The sequence below is a fragment of the Suncus etruscus genome, chromosome 4 (assembly GCF_024139225.1).
Source record: "Suncus etruscus isolate mSunEtr1 chromosome 4, mSunEtr1.pri.cur, whole genome shotgun sequence".
Lineage (NCBI taxonomy): Eukaryota > Metazoa > Chordata > Mammalia > Eulipotyphla > Soricidae > Suncus > Suncus etruscus.
The window spans coordinates 97,101-121,435 of record NC_064851.1 but is presented as its reverse complement, the minus strand read 5'-3'; the positions used below and the strand labels follow the sequence as shown (position 1 = coordinate 121,435).

Genomic DNA, 24,335 nt, shown 5'->3' with positions numbered 1-24,335 from the left:
GTTAATGTCCCCAAACAGGTGCAGATAGCTCGGTGGAACCTCCCATGTCCGGAAGAACTACTCGCCTTTCAAAGACCCCCCAAGACCCCAGTCTCATGCAAAAGCAGAGGGTTTATTGTTCAAGCATATATGCATGGGTGTTGCAAGTCAGTCCCTGAAGAGGTTGACTGATGCAGGGATGGAGGATGAGGTCTTTCTTTTCCAGCTCGGAGCACGTCTCTGCCACCCTGTCTAGCCGATGGTTCTGAGGTGAAATGGCGGGTAAACAGCTCGCAGACAGTCAGGCTTGTGGAAATATTAGCTTTATTCGGTGGACAAGACTGAAGTCCAAAGACTCAGCCTCAGTTCCAGCAAAAAAGCCCCTCGCCTTCCACAGACCCTTGTTTTTATCCCCCAGAATCAGGTACCACCCAACGGTGGGATCAGATACCAACCAATGGTGGAAGCAGAATCAGGTACTACCCTAGGGTGGGGCAGAATCCCAGGTCACACTCTAGGGTAGGGCACAATACCAATCAGGTTAGGGTGAGTAACATAGTAATCCCCTAAAATATTTACATACACAACACATGGGCACCCAGCATGGCCATATGGCTAGAGGCTGAGAGCCCTGATCACAAGTCCAGCAGAGGTAGAGCGTTTGCCTTGCATGCAGAAGGACGGTGGTTCGAACTCCGGCATCCCGTATGGTCCCCTGAAACTGCCAGGAGCGATTTCTGAGCGTAGAGCCAGGAGCAAGCCCTGAGTGCTTCCGGGTGTGAGCCCCTCCCCCCAAAATATGAGGATGGCCTGGTGGGGACCCCAAAGGCATACAAAAATAATTAAAAAGGAACACAAAGTGATGCTTCTTTGATGTTTCAGAGGAATAGGCTACAGTGGAATCTCTGTGGAAATCATTTTGCGTTTAGGGTCACACATGGCGATCATTGTTCAGGGGTTCCTCCTGCTCTGCATGCAGGAATGACTCCTGGCTTCCTCCTGGGCCCTGTGGGATGCCTGGGATTGAAGCCAGGCAGGTCGCCTGCAACGCTGCAGCCCTCCCTATGTGCTAGGGCTCAGGCTCCCTTGAGGCATTTGAACGGCAAATCAGTGTCTTTTCCTTCAGTTCTGTGGGGGCCTGACCCTGGCCTTCACGCAGGTGAAGATCGGCCGCACACTGAGCTCTGACCCGGCCCCACGACGGGCGTGCTGATGTCCCTTTGGAAAGGGCCCTTCCGTGTCTGCGGAGGGACAGGCTGGCATCCCCTAAGCCAGCGCCTTCGGCCAGGGAGGGCCGGCGAGTCGGCGGGGCCTGGCCCTTGGAGCCCTGTTGAGTAATTGTTGTAATATTGTTTTTGCCTGTCATCCCACCTGGATCTTCCAGGTGGAGGTGATTAAGGAATGAAATAAAAAGCTTGTTGGGGAGGCATAGGGAGCTCTTTTGCCAGAACTGACGGCTGGTTCAGTTTGCTTTTTGGAGCTGGCTGCAACTGACAAAAGACTTTCCTTGCTGAACCTTTGGTCCCCTGATCTTTTGCATTCGTTGATTATTTACTCCGGACATTATTATCAAAGTCTCCCCAAAAGGGGGGACGGAAGGATGGGATTCAATTTATCTTTTTGGGAATCATTCTTTGACTTGGAGACCATCAACAAGGGGTTTGACCTCCCACCACAGAGCCCTTGGAGCCCTTGGAGCCCTTGGAGCCTCCGCCGGAAGCCGCTCGACGTCACGCCGGCGCCGGTTTCCTTTCTCCGCGGCCAGACGCGCGGGGGAGGCAGGGCGGGAGCGAGCGCGCGCCTGCTTCTCGCCGCCTCTCGCCGCCCCTTGCCGCCCCCGTCGGGCCCCGGGGGGACGCCTCTCTGGCCGCCGTCCGGCGAGGGCCCCTCGGAGCGCCCGGGGTGAGCGAGCGGGGCGTCTCTGTCTCCGGGTCCTCGTCCCGCCCCGGCACCAGGCTTTCCGCCTGGGTCTCGGGGTCTTCACTCCCGCGAGCGGCGCCCCGACTCCCCCGAGCCCTTCCTGGCGGTTCCTCCGGAGGAGGGCTTCTGCTCGGTCCCTGGACCGCGCTCCCGCCCCCCCGCCTTCTGGGAGCGCGCGGCCGCGGCCGAGTTGGGAATTGTACGCGGAGCCGTGCTTCTGGCCAGGGAGCGCGGGGCCGCCCGCAAGGTCAGCCCCCATCTCAGGCACGCGACTTGGCTCAGCTGCCTGCAGGCAAAGCCCTCCGCCGCACCGCTGTCCCCGCCACCAAGGACCCGCTGACGGGGAAAAGTAGATTTTACTCTAGAAACCCCACGTGCAGACACAGGGCCCCTCGCGGTCTTCGGAAGCGCTGTGGATCTGAAGTTGGTCTTGCCGGGCGCTTTCCGCAAAAGGGGGATGGACCGGGAAGGTGGCGCTACAGGTTAGGTGTCTGCCTTGCAAGCGGATGGACCGCGGTTCGATCCCCCGGTGTCCCATATGGTCCCCCAAGCCAGGGGTGATTTCTGAGCGCGTAGCCAGGAGTAACCCCTGAGCGTCAAATGGGTGTGGCCCAAAAAAACTAAAAAAAAAAAAAAAAAAAAAAAAAAAAAAAGGGGTTCAGTGGCCAGGCTGGCATCCGGCCAGACCCAGCAGGAAGCCGCCGGGCAGGGGCTGTGCTCTTCCTTGTTGCTCACGGCTGTGACTTTTCTCCAGGACTTCGTTCAGTGGGCCTTGCTGCTGCTCTTAAGGAATGATCCAGGCTGCGGAAGATGGGGTCTCACCATCTAACGTCCTCTCCCCAGGTAAGGGGGCAGTGGGCCCTGAGAAGGAAAGGGGAATGGAAGGAGTGTAAGCCCCACAGGATTTGGGGGACTCAGATGCTTTAGGAAGGAATCTGGGGATGAGTGTGGCTGCTGGCACTCCTTCAGGGACCCTGGGCTCTGCAGTTCTATTTTTCCTTATTTTTTCTTTTTGTTCTTATTTGCTGTCTTGTGTTTTTTTTTTTTTTTTTTTTTTTGTGGTTTTTGGGTCACACCCGGCAGTGCTCAGGGGTTATTCCTGGCTCCAGGCTCAGAAATTGCTCCTGGCAGGCACGGGGGACCATATGGGGCGCCGGGATCTGAACCGATGACCTCCTGCATGAAAGGCAAACACCTTACCTCCATGCTATCTCTCCGGCCCTGCGGTCTTGTGTTTATTATGGGGCTACACAGGTATTTCTTAGACCTTCCTTCTGACTCAGTGTACTTGGGTCTCCCCTGCCAGTCTGAGACTTTATTGGATGCCAGATTCTAGGGTTGAGCTCCTGTTAATATAAACCTAGATGTTGGTGAAGGAGACCTTAATCCCACGATTTCTGCCATAAAAATATCACTCCTACCTCACCTGGAGAAAGGATTTTGATTAATTTCTAATTTATGGCACCACACCTGAAAGGGAATTCTTATGGCTCTGCACTCTGGAATCATACTTTCTGGGACTGGGACCCTATAGGGTATCAGAGATTCATCCTGAGAGCGCCCCATCTGAGGCACGCGCCCACCAAATCATCTTGATGGTCTAGCACAGGGTTCTTTAGTATTTTTCTGCTGCTCTTAGATGCCAGGCTAATGCCTAGGTTCCTTCTGGTGAAGAATTTTCTGCCTTACCTCATGGAACACAGCAAGGTCCCTTCCTGCATGTGCGTTTCTCTGTGAGCCTTGTTTGGTTTTAGTTTTAGGTGCTTTGTGCTGTGCTGTGTCTGCTTTTCTGTTTGGTCCTGAATTTTGTGCCACGTCTGTGTTGCTCGGGCTTTTCTTTGACTCCACACAGAGGGTTTGCTCCAGGCGACATAGGGGACACTACTAGCCTGTGCCTGGAGTTGAACCCATGTTGGTCCATTCTGCACCCTCCCTGGCACTGTTGCTCAAGACCCAGGACATGCAGCTCAACTCTTTTGTCCTTCACTCTGCAGACTAGGCTCCTCCCTGCAGCCACATTTCTCCTCAGTAAACCAGGTGCACTTCCAGAGACTCCTTGTCCGTGGTCCATGGCTTGTGGTTCTAATTGGGATACGGGAACAAAGAACATTTCTGGAAGCCATAGTTGCTGGAAGTTGGGTCATTTTCTTTTCTTGACGGGGTGGTTGGGTCATACCTGGTGGCGCTCAGGTGGCGCTCGTGGCTCTGCACTCAGAAATCGCTCCTGGCAGGCTTGAGGGACCATATGGGATGCCAATCGAACCTGGGTTTGTCTGGTGTTGACTACGTGCAAGGCAGGCATCCTACCACTGTGCTACTGAGTTGGGTCATTTTGACCCGCACCAGGAGGGATTTGTTTGGATGTGAACCATGAGTGCTGATATCCCAAGCACAGGCTTGATGCCCTCTCTGGACCCTAAATTTACTTTCTCCCTGCTTGTATCCTGGCGGCAGGAAGGACTAATGTGTGTTTAGCATTTTGGGCCACATCCAGAGTTGCTGTTTCAGCTCCTTTGGCTCTGTAGTCTTGAATTTCACCCACCAGTGCTCAGAGAATCTAATGTCCAGGTTGGCTCTGGGTAGTCTGTGTGCAAAGCAGCACCTCCAAGAACCTTCTTGAATACTGTCGGCATATCACGTTGCCTAATGAGGCGTTCTAGCATGATGTTTGGAAACCTTCCTCTCTGGGTGTCCATAGAGAGAGGATGTGGAGGCTGGGTGCTCTCGAGGGCAGATTGGAGAGTCCCTGTATACCTCTAGGACCTTAAGGGATCCTATCCCCACCACGGCACTGAGTCAGCCTTGGCCCTGACCCCAGCCTTTGTGTGTGTAGGGCTTGGTGACCTTCCCTGATGTGGCTGTGAGCTTCTCTCCAGAGGAATGGCCATGCCTGGATGTCTCTCAGAGGAAGCTCTACAGAGATGTGATGCTGGAGACCTACGAGCACCTGCAGGCAGTAGGTGAGAACTACCCTGGCCCTGGGCCACTGCTGTGGGCTACAACCTGGGGTGACAGGGAGGTGCCTGGATCTGCAGGGATATGGGCTCAACAAGCTACATGATTCTGCTGAACCCAAGGTTTTCTTTTTTTGGTTTTAGTTTTCATTTATTTTGTTTTGGGGCCACACGCAGCAGCGCTCAGGGGTTACCCCTGACTCTGCACCAAATCATTCCTGGCAGGCTCGGGACCACATGGGATGCTGGCAATCGAACCTGGTTCTGTCTTATGTCGGCAAACGCCCTATGGCTGTGCTATCTCCGGCCCCGCTTCTCTGCTGTTCTGACCCCTGGACTCTGACTTTATTTCTCAGATGAATCCAACTTTATACTTGTAAATGTCTTTTCAGTGACTAGCGATATATGTTGTTTCATGGGTTTGCCATAGCTCGGCCAAACTGGATTTGATTCCTTGCTCTGCAGATGCACCCCTAAGCCTGACAGTGGCCTCTTTGAGTGTTGTGTATGTAAACATTTTATGGGATTATTATGTTATTGACCCTACCCTGATCGGTGATTGTGCCCTACCCTGGGGAGTGACCTGGCATTCTGCTCCCACACTAGGGTGGTACCTGATTCTGCTTCCACCATTGGGTGGTACCTGATCCCATCATTGGGTGGTACTTAATTCTGGGGGATAAAAACAAGGGTATGTGGAAGGCGAGGGGCTTTTTGGCTGGAATTGATGCTGAGGCTTTGGACTTCAGTCTTGTCCACCAAATAAAGCTAATATTTCCACAAGCCTGACTGTCTGTGAGCTGTTTACCCGCCGCTTCACCTCAGAACTGCCGGCTGAACAGGGTGGCAGACGAGTGCTCCAAGCTGGAGGGGAAAGACCTCATCCTCCATCCCTGCATCAGTCAACCTCTTTAGGGGCTGACTTACAACATTTGAGCACAGACCCAGAAGTTATTTGGCCAAAAGTGATGTGATTTCTTGAACTGTGTGATCTTAGCCTCTGGACTCTGATTCAAGGATCACTCCTGACGGGTTTCAGCATCATCTTGGTTGCCTTGGGTTGTCCTGTTCATGGTCACGTACTCTGCTCTCTACTATTGTTTGAATCCTAACGAGACTGCAAAATTTATAAGTGAGTTAATTTCTTTTCATGATTTCAAAAGTTCCACTCAGTAGCAAATCCTGGGGTCTCCCCAGTGCTTACTGGGACATTATTTTGGGCTGGTATCAAATCTGTTCCTGCATGCGGAGCATGGACAATTTGACTTTTTTGTTTGTTTTTGATTTTTGGACTACACAGGCAGTCCAGTGGCTTATGCCCATATATGCACCCAGAAATCCTTTCTGGTGGGGCTTGGTGGAAGCTGTATGGTTCCTGGGATCGAATCATTGTCAACTCTGATCATGTCACATGCCCATATCTCTTAATTTCAATCCAGCCTCTCGTTTTTAAGACATACTTCATGGATGAATGTCTTTCTCTCTGGGGGATACATACCCAAAAAAAGAGGGTTTGGTGGTCATATGGCAGCTTGATTTTGAGGGTAGTGAGAACCCTCCATCCAATTTTCCATAGGGGTTGTATTAGGCAGCATTCCCACCAGGAGTTGAGGAGTTTTCCTTTTGACCAAATCCCCACCAACAGTGATTGTTCCTAGTATTTTTTATATGTGCTGTTTTTTATTAATCTTTATTTAAACATTGTGATTACAAACATAACTGGAGTTAGGTTTTATTCACAAAAAGCACACCCCTCCCTTCACCAGTGTAACATTCCCACCACCAGTTCACCCCATATCCCTCCACCCATATCCCCTGCCTGTATTCGGCACAGGCATTCTACTTCTCTCACTCATTAACATTGTCATGGTACATGTTAGTGTTCTAACTGCACTCACCCCTCCTTGAGGTGAGCTTCATATCATGCTGTTTTCACAGGTATAAGATGATATCTCATTGTTGTCTTGATTTGGAATTCCCTAATGATAAGTGGTTGTAAAATAAAATTCACTAATTGTGAGACCCCCACCCTCTTACATATATTTCTAACTTCGATCGGAGAGGTCTTAAGCAGAGTAGTATCAAAGAAATAACCCTAGCTAGTCAGGAAAGAGTATAATGGCTTTTCCCTCTTGGTCTCTGTCAGAGCCAAAAGCCAGAACTCCATTTTCTTTTTTTGTTTTGTTTTGTTTTATTTTGTTTTGTTTTTGGACATCACACCTGGTGATGCTCAGGAGTTACTCCTGGCTATGCGCTCAGAAATCGCTCCTGCTTGGGGCACCATATGGGACACTGGGGATCAAAACACGGTTTGTCCTAGATTAGTGGTGGGCAACCTTTTTTTTCAACTGAGCCAAATCTCGCCAAAATCACGATTGAAATTTATTTTGAGAGTCACATTTTTAAAACCGAAAATACATAGCATAAAACAAAAACTTTAGAATGATATTATTTATCAATAACGTTAAATTCCGTAAAATTTGCCTTACAATGTAGAGAAAATTACATCCTGACCATGACAAAGTCACAAACACTAATGTGAACATTGGCCTTGCATTTCCTTGGATAGTTTGAGTAAGTCAGGTTTGTATGTTGTTGTTTTTAATTTTAGGCACAATTTCAGGTTCTCATTGATGAGACGATTTCTCAATTTACTCTTGATAAGATTCATGCTTGAAAATGATTGTTCGCATAAATATGTAGACCCGAACAAGGAAAGAACAGCAAATGCTAGCTTTTTTAGTTGATTGTATGAGTCAGGAATACTATTTCAGGTGTTAAAAATCATCATATCTTCCTTCTCAAGGTCTTTCAAAGCAGACCACTTGTGCTGTGAATTAAGTTAACATTTGTGTTTCTCCAATCTTTCTAAATTAGCACAAAGACATTCAGATTTCGAGCTCCACAGTTCTTTGTTTTTTAAATCCAGCAATTGCATTTTAAAGTTGCCAATTTTGATTTTAAAGGGAGAAAAATTTAATTCTGTTACAGTGACATCCAGAGTTTTTTTTTTTTTTTTTTTTTTTTTAACAAAGGCCAACATCGCTTTGCTGTTAAGTGCTATTTTAAAATAGGTAATGTCAATATCAGAATTATTTTCTTGGCGATGTATCAACAGGCTTGGAAAGTGAATCAAAGTTTCTCTGTCAAAAGTAGTGATGTTGGGCCTGGAGAGAGAGCACAAGCGGCGTTTGCCTTGCAAGCAGCCGATCCAGGACCAAAAAGGTGGTTGGTTCGAATCCCGAATCCCGGGGTCCCATATGGTCCCCCGTGCCTGCCAGGAGCTATTTCTGAGCAGACAGCCAGGAGTATCCCCTGAGCACCACCGGGTGTGGCCCAAAAACCAAAAAAAAAAAAAAAAAAAAAAAAAAGTAGTGATGTCACTGAAAGGAAAAAAAATCTATTGACACTTTAGTGTGTGCTGCAAGAAACCAATCTAAAATACACACAAAAACAAAAACGGCACTTTGTTAAAAAGCATATGATATCATATCATAAAGGAATTATGATAGAGTGCCTGAAAATTTTTATTTATTTATTTTATTTATTTATTATTATTATTATTATTTTTGGTTTTTGAGCCACACCTGGTGATGCTCAGGGGTTACTCCTGGCTGTCTGCTCAAAAATAGCTCCTGGCTGGCACGGGGGACCATATGGGACACCAGGATTCGAACCAACCACCTTTGGTCCTGGATTGGCTGCTTGCAAGGCGAACGCCGCTGTGCTATCTCTCCGGGCCCGCCTGAAACATTTTACAAATAATTTTTTATTTAAGCATATTTGTTACAAAATTACTCATATTTGCGTTTCAATCATAGAATGTACACCACCCTTCACCAGTGCACTTTCCCCCACACCAATGTCCCTTGTTTCCTTCCCCTTCACCCTCCTCTGCCTATGTCAAGGGCAGGCATTTTGCTTTTATATCTCTCTCTTTTCCTTTATGACAGTGAAGTTTGCAAAATTTCCTTTATGACACTGTGATTTGCAATATTGTTAATTAAAGGGTACCATGCATGTCACCCATTTTCAGCATCCAGTTTTTGTCCAGAGTGATAAGTTCCAACTAGCAATGTCATAATGTACCTTTCTCTATTCTAACTGAACTCAACACTTTTTATGGCAAGCTTCCTATCATGGACTAGTCCTCCTGTTCCTCATCTTTATTTTCTCTAGATATTATTACCATATTGCCATTTGTTATTCTTATATGCCATAAATGATTATTCTGTGTATACACCTCTCCTGACTCATTTCACTCAGAATAATAATCTGATGTGTTGGTGTATGTACAGATGATGCATTGTGTATGACTCAGTGTTTTTGTGTAGTCACAAGAAACAGAAGTTGCATACCCGTACATTGTATCCAAAATTGTATGATAGACTGGATTTAAAAAAACTCCCTGCTGAACTAAACTCTGTGACAGATGACACAGTAAAGATAATTTGTGAAATTCACAATTGTGATCAAATCCAGGCTATTCACCACCCTGGGTGAGAGTATGGATGCCCACTACTAGCATCATCTCCATGAAGAAGTGAAGTGACTGTTCAGGAGAAGGGTGCTCTCTTGCCTTGTTGGCAAAAGGGAAGAAGTAGTGCAGTTCCTGTGAGAGCAGAACTCTGACTTTGTACAGCCTCAGTTGGACAAGGAATGGGTAGCTAAGCTTGTATATTTGGCAGACATTGTTCATTTTCTCTATGAACTTAATATTTCTCTGCAGGGGAGTTTCACAAGTAGTTTTTACAGTGAGACATAAGATGGATGTGTTTAAAAAAGAATCTGATTTTGGGATAGCTGTGTCTGAGAAGGAGATATTGAAATGTTTCCACTCTTGCAAAAAAATTCTGATTGGCACTTATATTATGCAGAAAGTTATAATCAGTATGAAAAACAACATTTAAGGGCATTAGCTCACAACTTTAATCATGAGTACTCTGAACATGAGAATCCACGGAAAAGAAAACTCTGGGTTGAGAAACCCTTCATGAAAGATGCCCACTCTTGTGCAAAATAAAATATGTGTTTTAAGATCACTCCAGGCACTGTATTTCTAAACCCCACCCAACCTGGTCTGAAGAAGCAGGGTAGCAGTAAAGAAATAATAAATCAAGCTAGCCTGGAAGGGATGATCATGGAGTCCATGGCCTTTTACCTTGTACTCTTTGCCTTGAGCCCAAAAAGCTAGAATACCTCTTTCTTTATTAAAACCAAGTCCCAATACCAAGGGGCTTCAGGTCAAGAGAGAGACAAAAGTACATATTCAGTGGGCTTTTACATATCAAAGGAAGAGGTTTAAGAAAGGGTGAAGTTGGGAGAACACCTTTGTTTAGGGTTGATACTGGGCATCATCTTAGACTTTAGGGCATGCACTGACAGAGGCTAGGAGCAGAGTCCTAAATCCTGGAGCGGCTTGCCCACCACTGTCTAGATTTAACACATGCAATACAAATGCCCATACGCTTGTACCACCGCTCTGGCTCCCAGAACTTCATTTTCTTTTATTAAACCAATTCCCAATAAACCAAGAGGGGGAAGGTTGAAAGTAATCCAGGAGGGCTTTATATTATCAAAAGAGAGATTTAAGGGAAAGAGGAAATGGGGGAATGCCTTTGTTTTGGGTTAATAGCCGGATGTCATGTCACAATTGCACCCTTCATGTTTTAAACACAACAAAAGTAGGAAAAGCTGTAAGCTTTGTTCTGCTTTTCTCTACCAGAGGCTGGAACCCTAGATCAGAAGTTATAAAAATGGGTATTTTGCAGTAGGTACAGTAAAAGTTGGCTATAAAAGCCTCAAAGGTCAGGTTGTGCATACATATTGTCAAAACAATCCACTTTTTTCATGTCTTTGTCTTATGCATATCACAAAATTTTATTTCATAGACTTCTCTGAACATAAACATTAGAACTTTCTGCAGATACACTTACTGTATTTTCCAGCATATAAGACGACAGGGCGTATAAGAAGATCACCTACTTTTCCTGCTTAAATATAGGGTTTGGGCTATATTAGCCATATAAGACTATCTCTCTATTAACGCACTCCAAATGGAAATTAAAAAAACGTAAGATTTGATTTTAATATGGAAATTTTAATTCAAATGCTCATATCATGCATGTACTTAGCTGGAAAACTGTCACACATAAACTTAAGGCTATTTGTCATCAAACATGTAAACATAAAACAGTGATCTACATTGAGAGCAGGGAGATTGGGCTCCTGCAAGCAGCTGGCTGGAGTGCAGTGATTAATTGGACTGCTAGAGGGAGACAGTAATTTGAAAATTCTTATACATTCTTACACTGAGCACTGTATATAAGTCTAGAACGTTTGAGTTTTTTCTCATGGACATCTCTTAAAATCACAAGAACATTTCTGCAGATATATACATATATATACATATATATACATATACATATACATATATGTATAGTTTAAAAATAAGTTTGCAGGCCCGGAGAGATAGCACAGCGGCGTTCGCCTTGCAAGCAGCCGATCCAGGACCAAAGATTGTTGGTTCGAATCCTGGTGTCCCATATGGTCCCCCATGCCTGCCAGGAGCTATTTCTGAGCAGACAGCCCGGAGTAATCCCTGAGCACCGCCGGGTGTGTCCCAAAAACCAAAATAAATAAATAAGTTTGCTAAAAGCATTTTTATAATGAGCACTGTAATAAGAGTATTGAAGTTCATTTTTCATAAACTTATGTGGACAAAGACAACATTTTTGCAGTCATAATTTGTGAATAATTTGCTAAATAATATACACAACATCACAGCAATTAGGAAACATTAGGATAGCTGAGAACTCTTAAAAATCTAACAGTTGAGGGCCAAAGCAGTGGCACACGCATTAGGGTGTTTGCCTTGCACACGCTAACCTAGGACGGACCATGGTTCCATCCCCAGGCATCCCATATGGTCCCCCAAGCCAGAAGCATAGCCAGGAGTAATCCCTGAGCGTCACTGGGTGTGGCCCAAAAATAAAAAAAAAAAAATCTAACATTTTATATTTCTTTGGAACTATGTAAACTTATATTAAACCACTCAGGTTGAATGCAATTTTTTCTGTTTGCCGGGGGCCTAGAACAAAATAGAAGCTATTAGAATCTATACAAATAGAACATGCAGTTTAATCTGCAATATAAATGACCAATGTAAATTAGGATCAAGAGATTAACCTATAAGAAAGTTGCAGAGGTTCTGAAAGTTTCTCCCTAGTATGGTCTTCTGCTGGGCTTGGATCCTCCATCTTCTGTAATAGGCTGATGAGGTTATCTTGAATGGAAAGGCCTTTGGTTCCTGAGCTGGAATCTGGGTGGTGGACCCACTCATCTCCCTGCAATTATTGTCTTCCTGAAATGGAGCTTTCTCTTTGGCTTCTATTACCATCAGTGACCTCGATATGTTGGGTGGGCCAAGGTCTTCACATAAAACACCTTTGGTAGAAGAAAGGTGGTAGTGTCTTAGTCTTTGGTATGTTGCTCAAAGTCTTCAGCTCTCTCCTTGTCACTGCCTGCTTCTGCCTGAACGGGGCTCTAACACATTCAGAACAGGGGGACAATGCCCACCGATGTTCCAGTGATGGGCACTGTGCACTTAGTCCAATTCAAGGAGGCTGTCATAGTGATTAGGCACCATCGTGTGGTCTTCTCAGGTCCTTGGGTTCTGGGCCTCTGTTTGGAGGTCAGTATAAATAAAATCTCAAGTGTTGTGAAATCACCCCATGTACAGTAATTCTACCTTCCCCCCACCCATGCAGATAGGTCTGAAGAAGCAGGGTAGTGGTGAAGAAATAAAAACCCAAACTAGTCAGAAGAGAGTAATCGAGGGGTTACTCCTGGCTCTGTGCTCAGAAATCGCTCCTGGCAGGCTGGGGGACCATATGAGATGCCGGGTATTGAGCCTGGGTCTGTCCAGGGTCCATCCAGTGCAAGGCAAACGCCCTACTACTGTGCTGTCACTCTGACCCCTTTGAACAGTATCTTTTTTTTTGGGGGGGGGGTCACACCTGGCATTTTTATAGGTAACTATTACTATCTTGAGAAAGAATCCTTCCACACCTGACTTGTTGAGGTTTCTTCATGAATGGGTGTTGGATTTTGTCAAATGCTCTCTGCAATGATAGATATGATCGCATGATTTTTTATCCTTTTACTAATGTGTATGATGTTGATTTATTTGTGTATATTGATCCATCCTTGTATTCTTGAGATAAAATCCACTTGGTCGTGATTATAATCTTTTTGATGTGTGATTGAATTTGGTTTGCTAAGATTTTGTTAGGGTTTTTTGCATCTGTGTTTATTATTGAAATTGGTCTGTAGTTTTCTTTCTTGATAGTATGTCAGCTTTGAGAATGAGTGTGATATTAGCTTCATAGGAGGGATTTGGGAAGATTCCCATCTTTTCAATGTTTTGGATAGTCTCACAGGGATCCTCAAACTTTTTAAACAGGGGGTCAGTTCACTGTCCCTCAGACCATTGGAGGGTCTGATTATAGTAAAAACAAAACTTATGAACGAATTCTTATGCACACTGCATATATCTTATTTTGCATTGAAGAAACAAAACAGATACAAATACAATATGTGGCCCACAGGCCATAGTTTGAGGACCACTGTATAACACATCTTTGAATGCTTGATAAAATTCAACCATAAACCCACCTGATCCTAGTGGGAGTTTCTTAATTAATATTGTTTCAGTTTCCTTACTTGTAATTGGCCTGTTTAGGCTTTTTACTTCTTCACTCAGTATTGGAAGATATTTTTCCAGAAATTGCCCATTTCTTCCATGTTCTCTAGCTTAAATGAATGCAGTTGTTCATAATAAACTCATGATATCTTGGATTTCATGGGGTTCTGTTCTAATCTCTCCCCTTTCATTTCTGATCCAATTTATTTGAATATTTCCCCCTTTTTTTTCCTTGTGAGTCTTGACAGTGGTTTGTCTATCTTGTTTGTTTGTTTAAAAAAACAGCTCCTGGTCTTATTAACTATTTGTATTGTTTTTATTGATCCTATGTTGTTTATTTTTGCTCTGGTTTTTTATTGTTTCATTTCTTCTGCTTGTGTTTGGTTTCCTTTGCTGTTGGTTGTCCAGATATATAAGGTGTCCCTTTAGGTTGGTGATTTTGTCTTTTTTTCCTCATGTAGGCCTCTATTGCTATGGGTTTCCCCTAATTACTGCTTTAGCTGTGTCCCATAGATTTAGTCAGATTATCCTTCATTATTATTCATCTCAAGGAATCTCTTTATTCCTTGATTTCCTCTTTGATCCAGCTTTTTTTGAGCAGGATGTTGTTTACCTTCCAGGTGTTAGATTTTCGCCACATCTTCTTTTTACAGTCAACCTGGATCTCTGTTGTTGTGTATGTAAACATTTCAATGGGATTATTATGTTACTGACCCTACCCTGATCTGTGATTGTGCCCTACCCTAGGGTGTGATCTGGCATTCTGCTCCCACCCTAGGGTGGTACCTGATTTTGCTTCCACCATTGGGTGGTACCTGATTCTGGGGGATAAAAGCAAGGGTCTGTGGAAGGCGAGGGGCTTTTTGGCTGGAACTGATGCTGAGGCTTTTGGCTTCAGTCTTGCCCTCCGAATAAAGCTGATATTTTCACAAGCCTGACAGTCTGCTAGCCTTTTACCCGCCGCTTCGCCTCAGAACCGCCGGCTGAACAGGGTGGCAGACGCATGCTCCAAGCTGGAGGGGAAAGACCTCATCCTCCATCCCTCCATCAGTCAACCCCATCAAGGGCTGACTTGTAACATAATGGCGCCTGAACAGGCTGAATCTGGACCCTCAATAACTGTATGTGAAATACTTTATTGGAAATTTTCTCTGTTGACCATTAGATGATTTTTCTGGTTAGTCATGTGGATTCTGCCACCTTTTTGCATATGCATTGGTTCTCTATTATACAAGGGGATTATTCCATTTTGTTTTTTTTTGGGGGGGGCACACCAGTTTGATGTTCAGGGGTTACTCCTGGCTAAGTGCTCAGAAATTGCCCCTGGCTTGGGGGAACCATATGGGATGCCGGGGGATCGAAATGCGTCCTTCCTTGGCTAGTGCTTGCAAGGCAGACACCTTACCTGTAGCGCCACCTCACCGACCCCTCCATTTTGTTTTAAACTAATTGGTTTGGATCTAAGGAAAATCATTGCAGTTGGATGGTTGTGGTCTATATTTCAAATGAAATTTGGATTGTCTCCAACCATCATAGTTTGTGTGGCATAGTTTGTGGAATTTCTGTGTTGGCTAATGTTATTGTGAGCATAAATATTTGCTGGTATTTAGGAAATAGAAAGTGTAGAAATGGTGAGGCTAAAACCAGTATGGATAATAAGGAAATTTTTCCGACGAAAATTCAGACCAAGGTGCAGGCTGACAAATCCAGCCCGACCATCAAAAATATAGGCATTTTTCCTGGAAGAAAAACAACTTGGACTAATCTGAATCCAAATCTTTTTGTTTTTGTTTTTGTTTTTTCTGCTTTTTTGGTTTTTTTTTTTTGGTTTTTGGGCCACACTTGGTGATACTCAGAGGTTAATCCTGGCTATGCGCTCAGAAGTCGCCCCTGGCTTGGGGGACCACATGGGACGCCGGGGGATCGAACCGCAGTCCGTCCTACGCTAGTGCTGGCAAGGCAGACACCTTACCTCTAGCGCCACCATGCCGGCCCCCGAATTCAAATCTTAACACGAATGACCAACCTCCAGTGCTAACTTCACAAATGAAGCCTGATTCTAGTGAATCGCATGACAGTGACTCAGACAATGATCAACCTCCGGTGCTAACTCCACGAGAGAGGCATGATTTTATTCACAAAATTGAATTGCACAACAGTGCAGATTCAGACAATGAACCACACACACTCAGAGCTCTATTCAAAGTAATTTTGTTAATCTGGTTTCATCCCCTTTACATAGTGTAAATGTTTCTAACTATATACCCCTTCAGATGGAAGAATTAGATTGGTTTAGAAAAGCATGTAAAGAGTATGGCCCAGGGGCTGGAGAGATACATGGAGGTAAGGTGTTTGCCTTTCATGCAGGAGGTCATCAGCTCGAATCCCAGTGTCCCATATGGTCCCCCGTGCCTGCCAGGTGCAATTTCTGAGCATGGAGCCAGGAGTAACCCCTGAGCACTGCCGGGTGTGACCCAAGAAAAACACACACACACACACACACACACACACACAAAGAGTATGGTCCAACATCATCATACAGTGTGGAGTTACTAAAACTTTGGAGTCATAACTCATCTTTGACTTTGTATGATTTTTAAAAGAATTGCTGAAATATGCCTGTCACCTAAACAGCGAACGGAATGGGAAATGTTCTATTCAGACAGTGTAAAAGCCAAATTATATAGCCTGGATGGTACGAAGAAACAAGTGTCAGGGGTTACTCTATCGTATGAATTATTGATGGCAGAAAATCAATTTGTAAATATTCAGACACAAGCGGCTTTACCTAAAGAAATCTTAAATTTTATTAGGGATATTGCATTGTCTTCATGGAAAATTGATTCTAAGAGCATTGGTAGAGGAAACTTTTAAAAATTACCCAAGGCCCTTATGAGCCATTTGTAGAGTTTGTGGGTAAGCTTAAAGATGTGCTGAGGTTACAAGTTGAAGATCAGGAGATGAGAAACTTCCTAGTAAATTCTTTGGCTTATTATAATGCAAATTCAGCCTGTTAAATTAGTATTGAATACACTAAATGAAAAGGCAGATGTGAATGATTTCTTTATGCCTGTCAGAATGTCTATGGGGAACACCAACACCCACCCCCCCTTAGACTTGGTTACAAACCTTTGCAGTTACCAAGGAACGAAGACAAAGCACCTCCTGAAAACCAGGTCTTTGCCCCAAAATGCAAAAAGGGTCGCCCTCTGGGTGAAAAAATTGCAGATCCAGAAACCTCATTGATAATAACCTAAGGAGATGGTTTTCAAACAATCCCCAGGAGGCAAATCGTCTTGCTACCATTGTGGAAAACAGGGACATATCAAAAGGAAATTGCCATCTTCTTTTAAATTCAGCTCCTCAAGGACACACATACAAGATGCAGGGAAATGCTCACAGGGCCTCCCCCAGGCCCTTCCAAATAAGGGGCAAAGTCCACAGGACCAATAATCCTTCCAAGCCCCAGCTCAAGAAAATTCATCAGGATAAGGAAATTAATTCACACTATATCAGGGAGTGCAGGATTAGACTATTATGCCCAGAGGACATTACAATTTATTCAGGAGCATGCCCTTACAAGTTAGAAACTGGCATTGTGGGCCCGCCACCCCCAACTACTATGGGTTTGATTCTTGGCAGAAGTTCCTGCAACATAAAGGGTATATCAGTAACACATGGTGTTATTGACATCAGATTCAATGGGAGAAATCATTGTAGTTATTACCGTACCAATTACATGGACCTTTAAGAAAGGGGGAAGCAAATTGCCCAGATTGTGATAGTGCCTTATGTCAAATGTGGGAACTCAGATACGAAAAGAATTGCAGGATTTTGAAGCACAGGTCCGGGTGCTGCTCAAAACCCATCATAGCTCTGATTACTAAATTTTAAAGATGAAAAAGCAATGATCAGACTTCACTTGGAAGGGTACCACTTTTGAGGTATGATAGATACAGGTGCTCAAGTTACTGTAATATCTGATAAAGAATGGCCAGAAAATTGGCCTCTTCAGGAAATTCTGTATTTCTCTGGAAGGAGTAGAAGGTTTAAGTTCTGTTATTGAGTATGAGGACTATGTTGTTTTATGGTCCAGAAATCATGGAGCTATAATCAGACCTCATGTGGGTCCATTCTCACCATTCTTGTGGCGGCCGTGACCTACACAAAACAGTGAAAGGCAGAATTCCACATCCTGAACCTTCTCTCGATTTAAAACTCAAATTTTTCGTAGGGGGGGCCATGCTATAAATACCCCCAGCACCAATAAAATAAAATTGAAATCTGATGAACCAATTTGGATAGATCAGTGGCCCCTTAAAATTGTTAATTAAAGGTGCTGACAGAAATTAGTGGAGTAGAAGAAACAACTAAGTTTTAGGATATATTGAACCTTCTTTTTCTGAATGGAATTCGCCTATATTCACTAATAAAAAAGAAATCCGGTAAAATGGAGACTTTTGATGGATCTTAGAGCTGTAAATTTATGGGTAGATTGAAGACTGATTTACAATCACCTGTAGTTATTCCAAAGGAATGGCCACTAATTATAATTGATCTGAATGACTGCTTCTACCATACTCTATCCACCCCAGATGATAAAAAACGGTTTTTGCATTCTCAGTTCCTTCTCTCAATAATACCCCTCCCTGCATAAATTTCCCAATGGACTGTTCTCCCCAGGCATGATGAATTCCCCAACAATGTGCCCAGGTTTTTGTAGATAAGGTTTTGAGCCCTGCTCGTGAAAAATTTCCTCAAGCCATGATATTTCATTATACAGATGATATCTTGTTCACAATGAACAATGAAACAGATTATCAGGATTTATACTCTTATGTTTTTGACTGTTTACAAACATCAGGACTGAAAATAGCTTTAGAAAAAAGGACAATGCCACCATATCAATATTTGAGTTTATTTTGGGACCAGATGTCAATACGTCCACAAAAATATTTCTATCAAAAAAGGATACCTCAGAATGCTTAATGATTTTCAGAGACTTTTAGGTGATGTAAATTGGCTCTGCCCTGCACTAGGAATCCCGAATGCAGAGTTGTCTAATCTGTTTAGAACTTTGGAGGGTGACCTTGATTTGGGATGACCCCAGAAAACTTAACAACGTTTGCCAAAAAAATGAATTGGACATCTTCTTGAGTAGATTACAAAAATCGTTTCTCTTAAGATTCATCCCGGGAGAGAAAAGGTGTATCTGTTATCTTCTCTACTATAGAAACCCCAACGAGGCCTTGGTGCAAACAGGCAGGACCCTTTGGAATGGGTATATTTACCTAACAAACAGCCTCGCTCAGTTGTCCCCTACTTGGAACTGATTTCAGAGATTATTATTATCCAGCAGGAAAAACTTGGGACCTTTTAAAGAAAACTCAGTTTGTTATTTCTTCAATTGTTCAGGACTCCCCTATTCCCAATGCCAAGGTTTTTTACATTGATGGATCCCTAAAATGAAAAAGGAGGAATAACTGGAGACAACATTAATATGACCATAGATACCAAATATAAATCTGCACAGAAGTTGAATTAGCAATGTTAATTTACCTATTAGAAAAATGTATCTGAAGCCATGAATATAGTTTCTGATTCTTTGTATGTGGTAAATATATGCCATGTAATAGCCACTTGCCTCCCCTTAATGCTAATAACCCAATCATACAGAATTTACTTAAACGGTTACAACAGCTTCTTCAAAAAACGAAGTGAGCCCATCTTCATTAGGCACATATTAGAGCCCACTCAGGTCTTCCAGGACTGATGGCTCAAGTTAATAAAACTACTGACTTGCTAGTAATGCCTATATATAATCACCTGTAGAGGAACATTCAGCCCCCCCATACACACAAATGCTCGCATTTACATGTGAATTACCCAAATTCCATGGAGGCAAGCTAGAGAAATTGTAGAAACTGCAACATATGTGCACCATTAACAAAAAAGACTCACATAGCAGGATCAAACCCAAGAGGCTTACAGTCTAATGAATTTTGGCAAATGGATATAACTCAAAAGATTTATTTCCAAGAAAACCCTTATCTTCATGTCTGTGGTGGACACTTATTCTTGGTTTATGTGAAGCAATTCCTATGTCTTCTCAAAAGTCTAAGGGTGTTTGTAGTTTTCTTTTACAATACTTTTTCTGTGATGGGTATTCATAATTCTATAAAAACTGATAATAGGCCAGCCTATGTTCAGCAAAACCTTTTGAAATTTTTTGTAAAGAATGGCCAGATAAGACATTTGAAGGGAATTCCTTACAATTGTAGGGGACAGGACTCACAGAACCTTAAAAACTCAATTACAAAAAAAAAATAGAAAAGAGGCTTACCATCAACGGATTTGCTATCTTTGACTCTTATCACACTAAATTACTTAAAGTTAAACCCAAGGGGAAAGTTACACTGCAACGGAAAGACATTTTAAATAAGATATTCACAGACAAAAAAACAATCCATAAATCTGTTTGGATCAAGGAGGATGAAAAAATCGAAGCTGGATTTCTTCTCCTGAGAGGAAGGGGTTATGCTTATGTTTCTACAAATGACAACCCTTCCAAGGAAATTTTGGGTTCCATTATGCCTTGTTAGAAATCGGGCTAGCACAAATGATCAGGTTCAGACTATAAAACTCCCCTTCAGATCAAATACAGAATACTCAAAGACACTAAACAACAGTAATATTGCTGACGGTCTCTGCGGCAGGGAACAAAGGATTAGGCATCACACACCATACATTGAGTGAGAATGATGTTAACCCTAAACCCCTTACACTCCGAGATGCAAAAGGAAAGACAGGAATCTGTTTAAACTGGGCTCCAAAGATAGAAAACTCATGCTACATGAACTCAATATTGCAATTGCCTGTATAATATTTCAGACTTGACTCAGTATTTTCATCAAGATCAATATAAAAGAATATTAACAGGGAAGATCCAATGGGGCATGAAGGTAAATTAGCTGAAGAATTAGGTCGGCTCATCAAAACTATGGGAAATGGGATTTTCATAGATATATTAACCCTGAAAGCTTCAAAGTAACAACTGGTTTACTTAATGACCAGTTTGCTGGACACAATCAGCAGAATCCACATGAAAATACTGATGTTTCTAATAGAGGGACTAACATCAGGATTTGCTTAATGTAAATCTAATGACAGATAAAACTATTACATTACATGGAAAATGAAATTTATGAAACAATCTAGTCCAGAACACCAAGAGGCTCACAAAATCTATTATTTATGATTCTCTTTCAATGACAATTCAAATCTATACTACAGTGTCTCATATGCCACCAAAAGTCTGAGGTTTATGAGGACATTTGTTCATTTGTCCCTGGCTGTCAAATCTACAAATAATGTACATTACAGGAATGCCTCTCTGAATTTTTTTAAAGAAAGAGTTAAGGAATGACAACAAAGTCAGTGCAAACAGTTGCAACACCTAGAAGGGATTCTTCAAAGAAACATTTATGGAAACTGCTACCAGTACTAATAATACACTTGAAACGTTTTACTTTTTGATGGCAAACAAATAAAAAAATTGCACCACTTATGTGGATTTTCCTTTAGAAGACCTCAATTTAGTAGAATTCACTTCAGAGAATAAAAGCTAAGGTTAAGAAATACAACTTATCATCAGTGTCAAACCATTATGGTAAAGTTCACTATGGGACACTGTAATACTTCATACTGTGTAAAATGGCCTGCAAGAAAACACTGGATCATTTTTGATGACAAGAAGATCAAAAAAGTCCCTAATACATTGGTAAATCCACAGCAGCATATATCCTGTTTTATTACTTCTTAAAGATCTACAATGAACACTAGATAATCATTTCATTTCCCTTATCGGTTGCTATTAATGCTCTAGAATTCTTTCAAGAATAGGATTGAAATCATGACCCCCAATGTGTTTCCTCGTATGGTGGATTTATGTCTTAAGCTTCGTTTCTATTGCTCTAGGTCTCAGTTAATCATGAAATCTTACAATTTAATTTAGTCAAGGTTCACCCTGAAAGAAAATTTCTCATCAATATTAATGTTGTTTTTCTTTTTTAGGTATACTCATTTAACGACTTTCACTCTTTTTATTCTAACATCATTGCTTTATTTCCTCAAATTTAGGTCTTTAAGATGAAATGAATTCATTAATGCTGACATAACAGTACTTTTTAGGTGGACTTTTCTTCACAGTGCTTCTTGCCCTTAATGGTTGACTATCATAGAAATACTGTTATACAATAACTTTGCTATATATACTGTTATTACACTTATAGTAGTGTTTTCCATGTTTGTATTTATGCATGGAAAATTCTCTTTCAGATCTGCTCTGCTCTGCCATTTAAAAAAATTTGAAATGATTCATCTAAACCCAGGGGTCTCAAACTCGTGGCCCACGGGCCGTTTGTGGCCCTCCGTACAACATTTTGTGGCACCTGCCCTAGAGGAATTATTTTTTGTTTTGTTTTGTTTAGTTGTTTGGGTCACACCCCACATTGTTCAAGGCTTACTACTGATTTACACTCAAGGATCACCCCGACTTTGTCTCCTGCGGCCCCCACGGTAAAATGAGTTTGAGACCCCTGATCTAAAACAGTTTACCAGCTATTACATTTGAAGTGCTTTTCGTTGATTCAGCTGAATTTTTTCTTTTGCTCTATTTTGGACCCTTTTCAACAAATATTTTTTGGGTATAAGTGAGTGTTTTACGGCCATATTTTTGTGAAGTCTGATTGTGTATGTCTTGTTCTATGTCTGTCTGTTTTGCATATAGTTCCCTTTTTTCTAACTTTATCTTCCCCCAATTTAGTCTTCCTTATCCTTCCCTCTCTCTTCCTAGTTCTTAACATTCTTAATTTTCAGGATTCCCTTCACATGTGCAAATCATCTCCTTTCACCCACAAACTACAAGCCTTCCTGATCTCAGCCTGAGGAAAAGAAAATCCGTGGACTGTTGGAGGTTCTTTTGTACCATTTTTGCTAGCAAACTTGTTGGAAATGAAGCCCAACTGTAATTCGTGTCACAATGTAACCTCCAGAAAAAAAGATCCATTGATAAGACCCACAGTCTCTGGATCCCAGTTAAACTGTGCTATCTGAATTTCTGGTTTTCCATCCACATACATAGTGCTATTGTTGACCATTTCCAGAATGGCTACCCCAAGATTGCACCGATCCCAAAGGAAATGCAGAAGCCCAGCCAACTCATGATGGCAATGATGTAACGCTTGGGGATGCCCCAACACATGGATGCCTGTACTGGCCTTCCTTCTTCATTCAGCTTGATGTTACTTTCTGTACCAGGCTTCAACCTGCTTTTCTAGATCCATCAAGTGTCTTTTGCCGGTCTTTTCGGAGTTCCAGACCCCTCATCTTAACAGATTGGTATTGGACTCTGTAGAAATTTCACCTTTTGGGGGCCGGAGAGATAGCATGAAGGTAAGGCGTTTGCCTTTCATGCAGGAGGTCATCGGTTCGAATCCCGGCGTCCCATATGGTCCCCTGTGCCTGCCAGGAGCAATGTCTGAGCCTGGAGCCAGGAATAACCCCTGAGCACTGCCGGGTGTGACTCAAAAAAAACCACACAAAAAAATAAATAAATAAAAAAGAAAAAGAAAGAAATTTCACTTTTTGTATTTTTCTTATAATTGTAATCCTTTGAATTTATATTTGGTGCTATACTTCTTTTGACTATTGTAATTAATGTTTTTCTATTTTAGTTTTTAATCTTAGGAATTGATGTATTACATTAGGGTTTTGCTTTCTTGACTTTAGGTTACTGAGTTAGATGTTGTCTATAATTTCCTAAATGATATTTTTGTCTGTTCTCAGGGTTTTTTGCGTGGGTGCATCATAGGCAAAAATACTAGGTTTAAAAGGAGGTTCTATCAATTTTGGATGGACCCTCAAGTTGTTTAATTACACAGGGAGGTTCTTTGCCTTAAACATTTTGTTCTGGTTTGTGACTTAATCTCCCATTTATAAATAATTGACCATACTTGGTACATCAATTTCAGACCTCATATGACTTCTGCCTGGACTAAGAACTTGGATTAAGGTCAGATGCCTATTGATCATCATTGCAGTGGCTTCCCCACTGTTGTCTTCCAGGGACCCCGACCAGCGGGTATAAAGCTGGGGACCACCTGTCAGTAACTTCGCGGTTCTCGAAGAAGAATCTGGCCTGAAAATAGAAGAGGGACTTGGGCCTTTTGACCCCTGTCTTTACAAGGACATCTTGGAGCCTAGTTACTTCCTTAGCTCTAGGCTATTTCTATTTCTTTGGGGTCCAAGGGCAAAGAAGGCCACATGCAGCTTGTAAGCACTTTGGCTAAGACTTTCAGAAAACCTCCATTTTGATTAGTGAGAGGCTTTTAATTATTCAAACAGTCTCCAACAAATATCCCCCCTTTTTTAATTAATTCAAAGATGGGTGGAAACCCTGTCTTAGGGCTGTCTGGTGGGCCCCCAGTGTCCAGAACCCCAAAAGTAGTGGCTCGGGGAGCACGCAAGAAGGTTCTTGCATCCAGTGCATGTAGGCATGGAGTGCCCTACCCCTAAGAGCCTCAAAAGTAGCGGCTCGGGGAGCACGCAAGAAGGTTCTTGCATCAGTGCATGTAGGCTGGAATGCCCCCTACCCCCTAAGAGCCTGCACAAAGTTAAAGAATGGGGTGTGCTCCTGGACTACTTGGCACCAGGCTAATCCCGTCAAAGGCATTTCCACAGCTGTGTGAGGAAGGATTTCTTACGCTTAGCGAGCTGTT

General features: G+C 42.9%; 1 protein-coding gene across 1 annotated transcript in view; it reads left to right on the top strand.

The window, feature by feature from the left end:
- The window catches only part of LOC126006163 (zinc finger protein 785-like), a 156,495-nt gene that overhangs the window by 46,075 nt on the left and 86,085 nt on the right, over positions 1 to 24,335 (top strand). Inside the window, exon 2 of the mRNA XM_049771495.1 lies at positions 4,733 to 4,859. Coding sequence (XP_049627452.1) covers positions 4,733 to 4,859 — 127 coding nt within the window. The remainder of the gene's footprint in view (positions 1 to 4,732; positions 4,860 to 24,335) is intronic.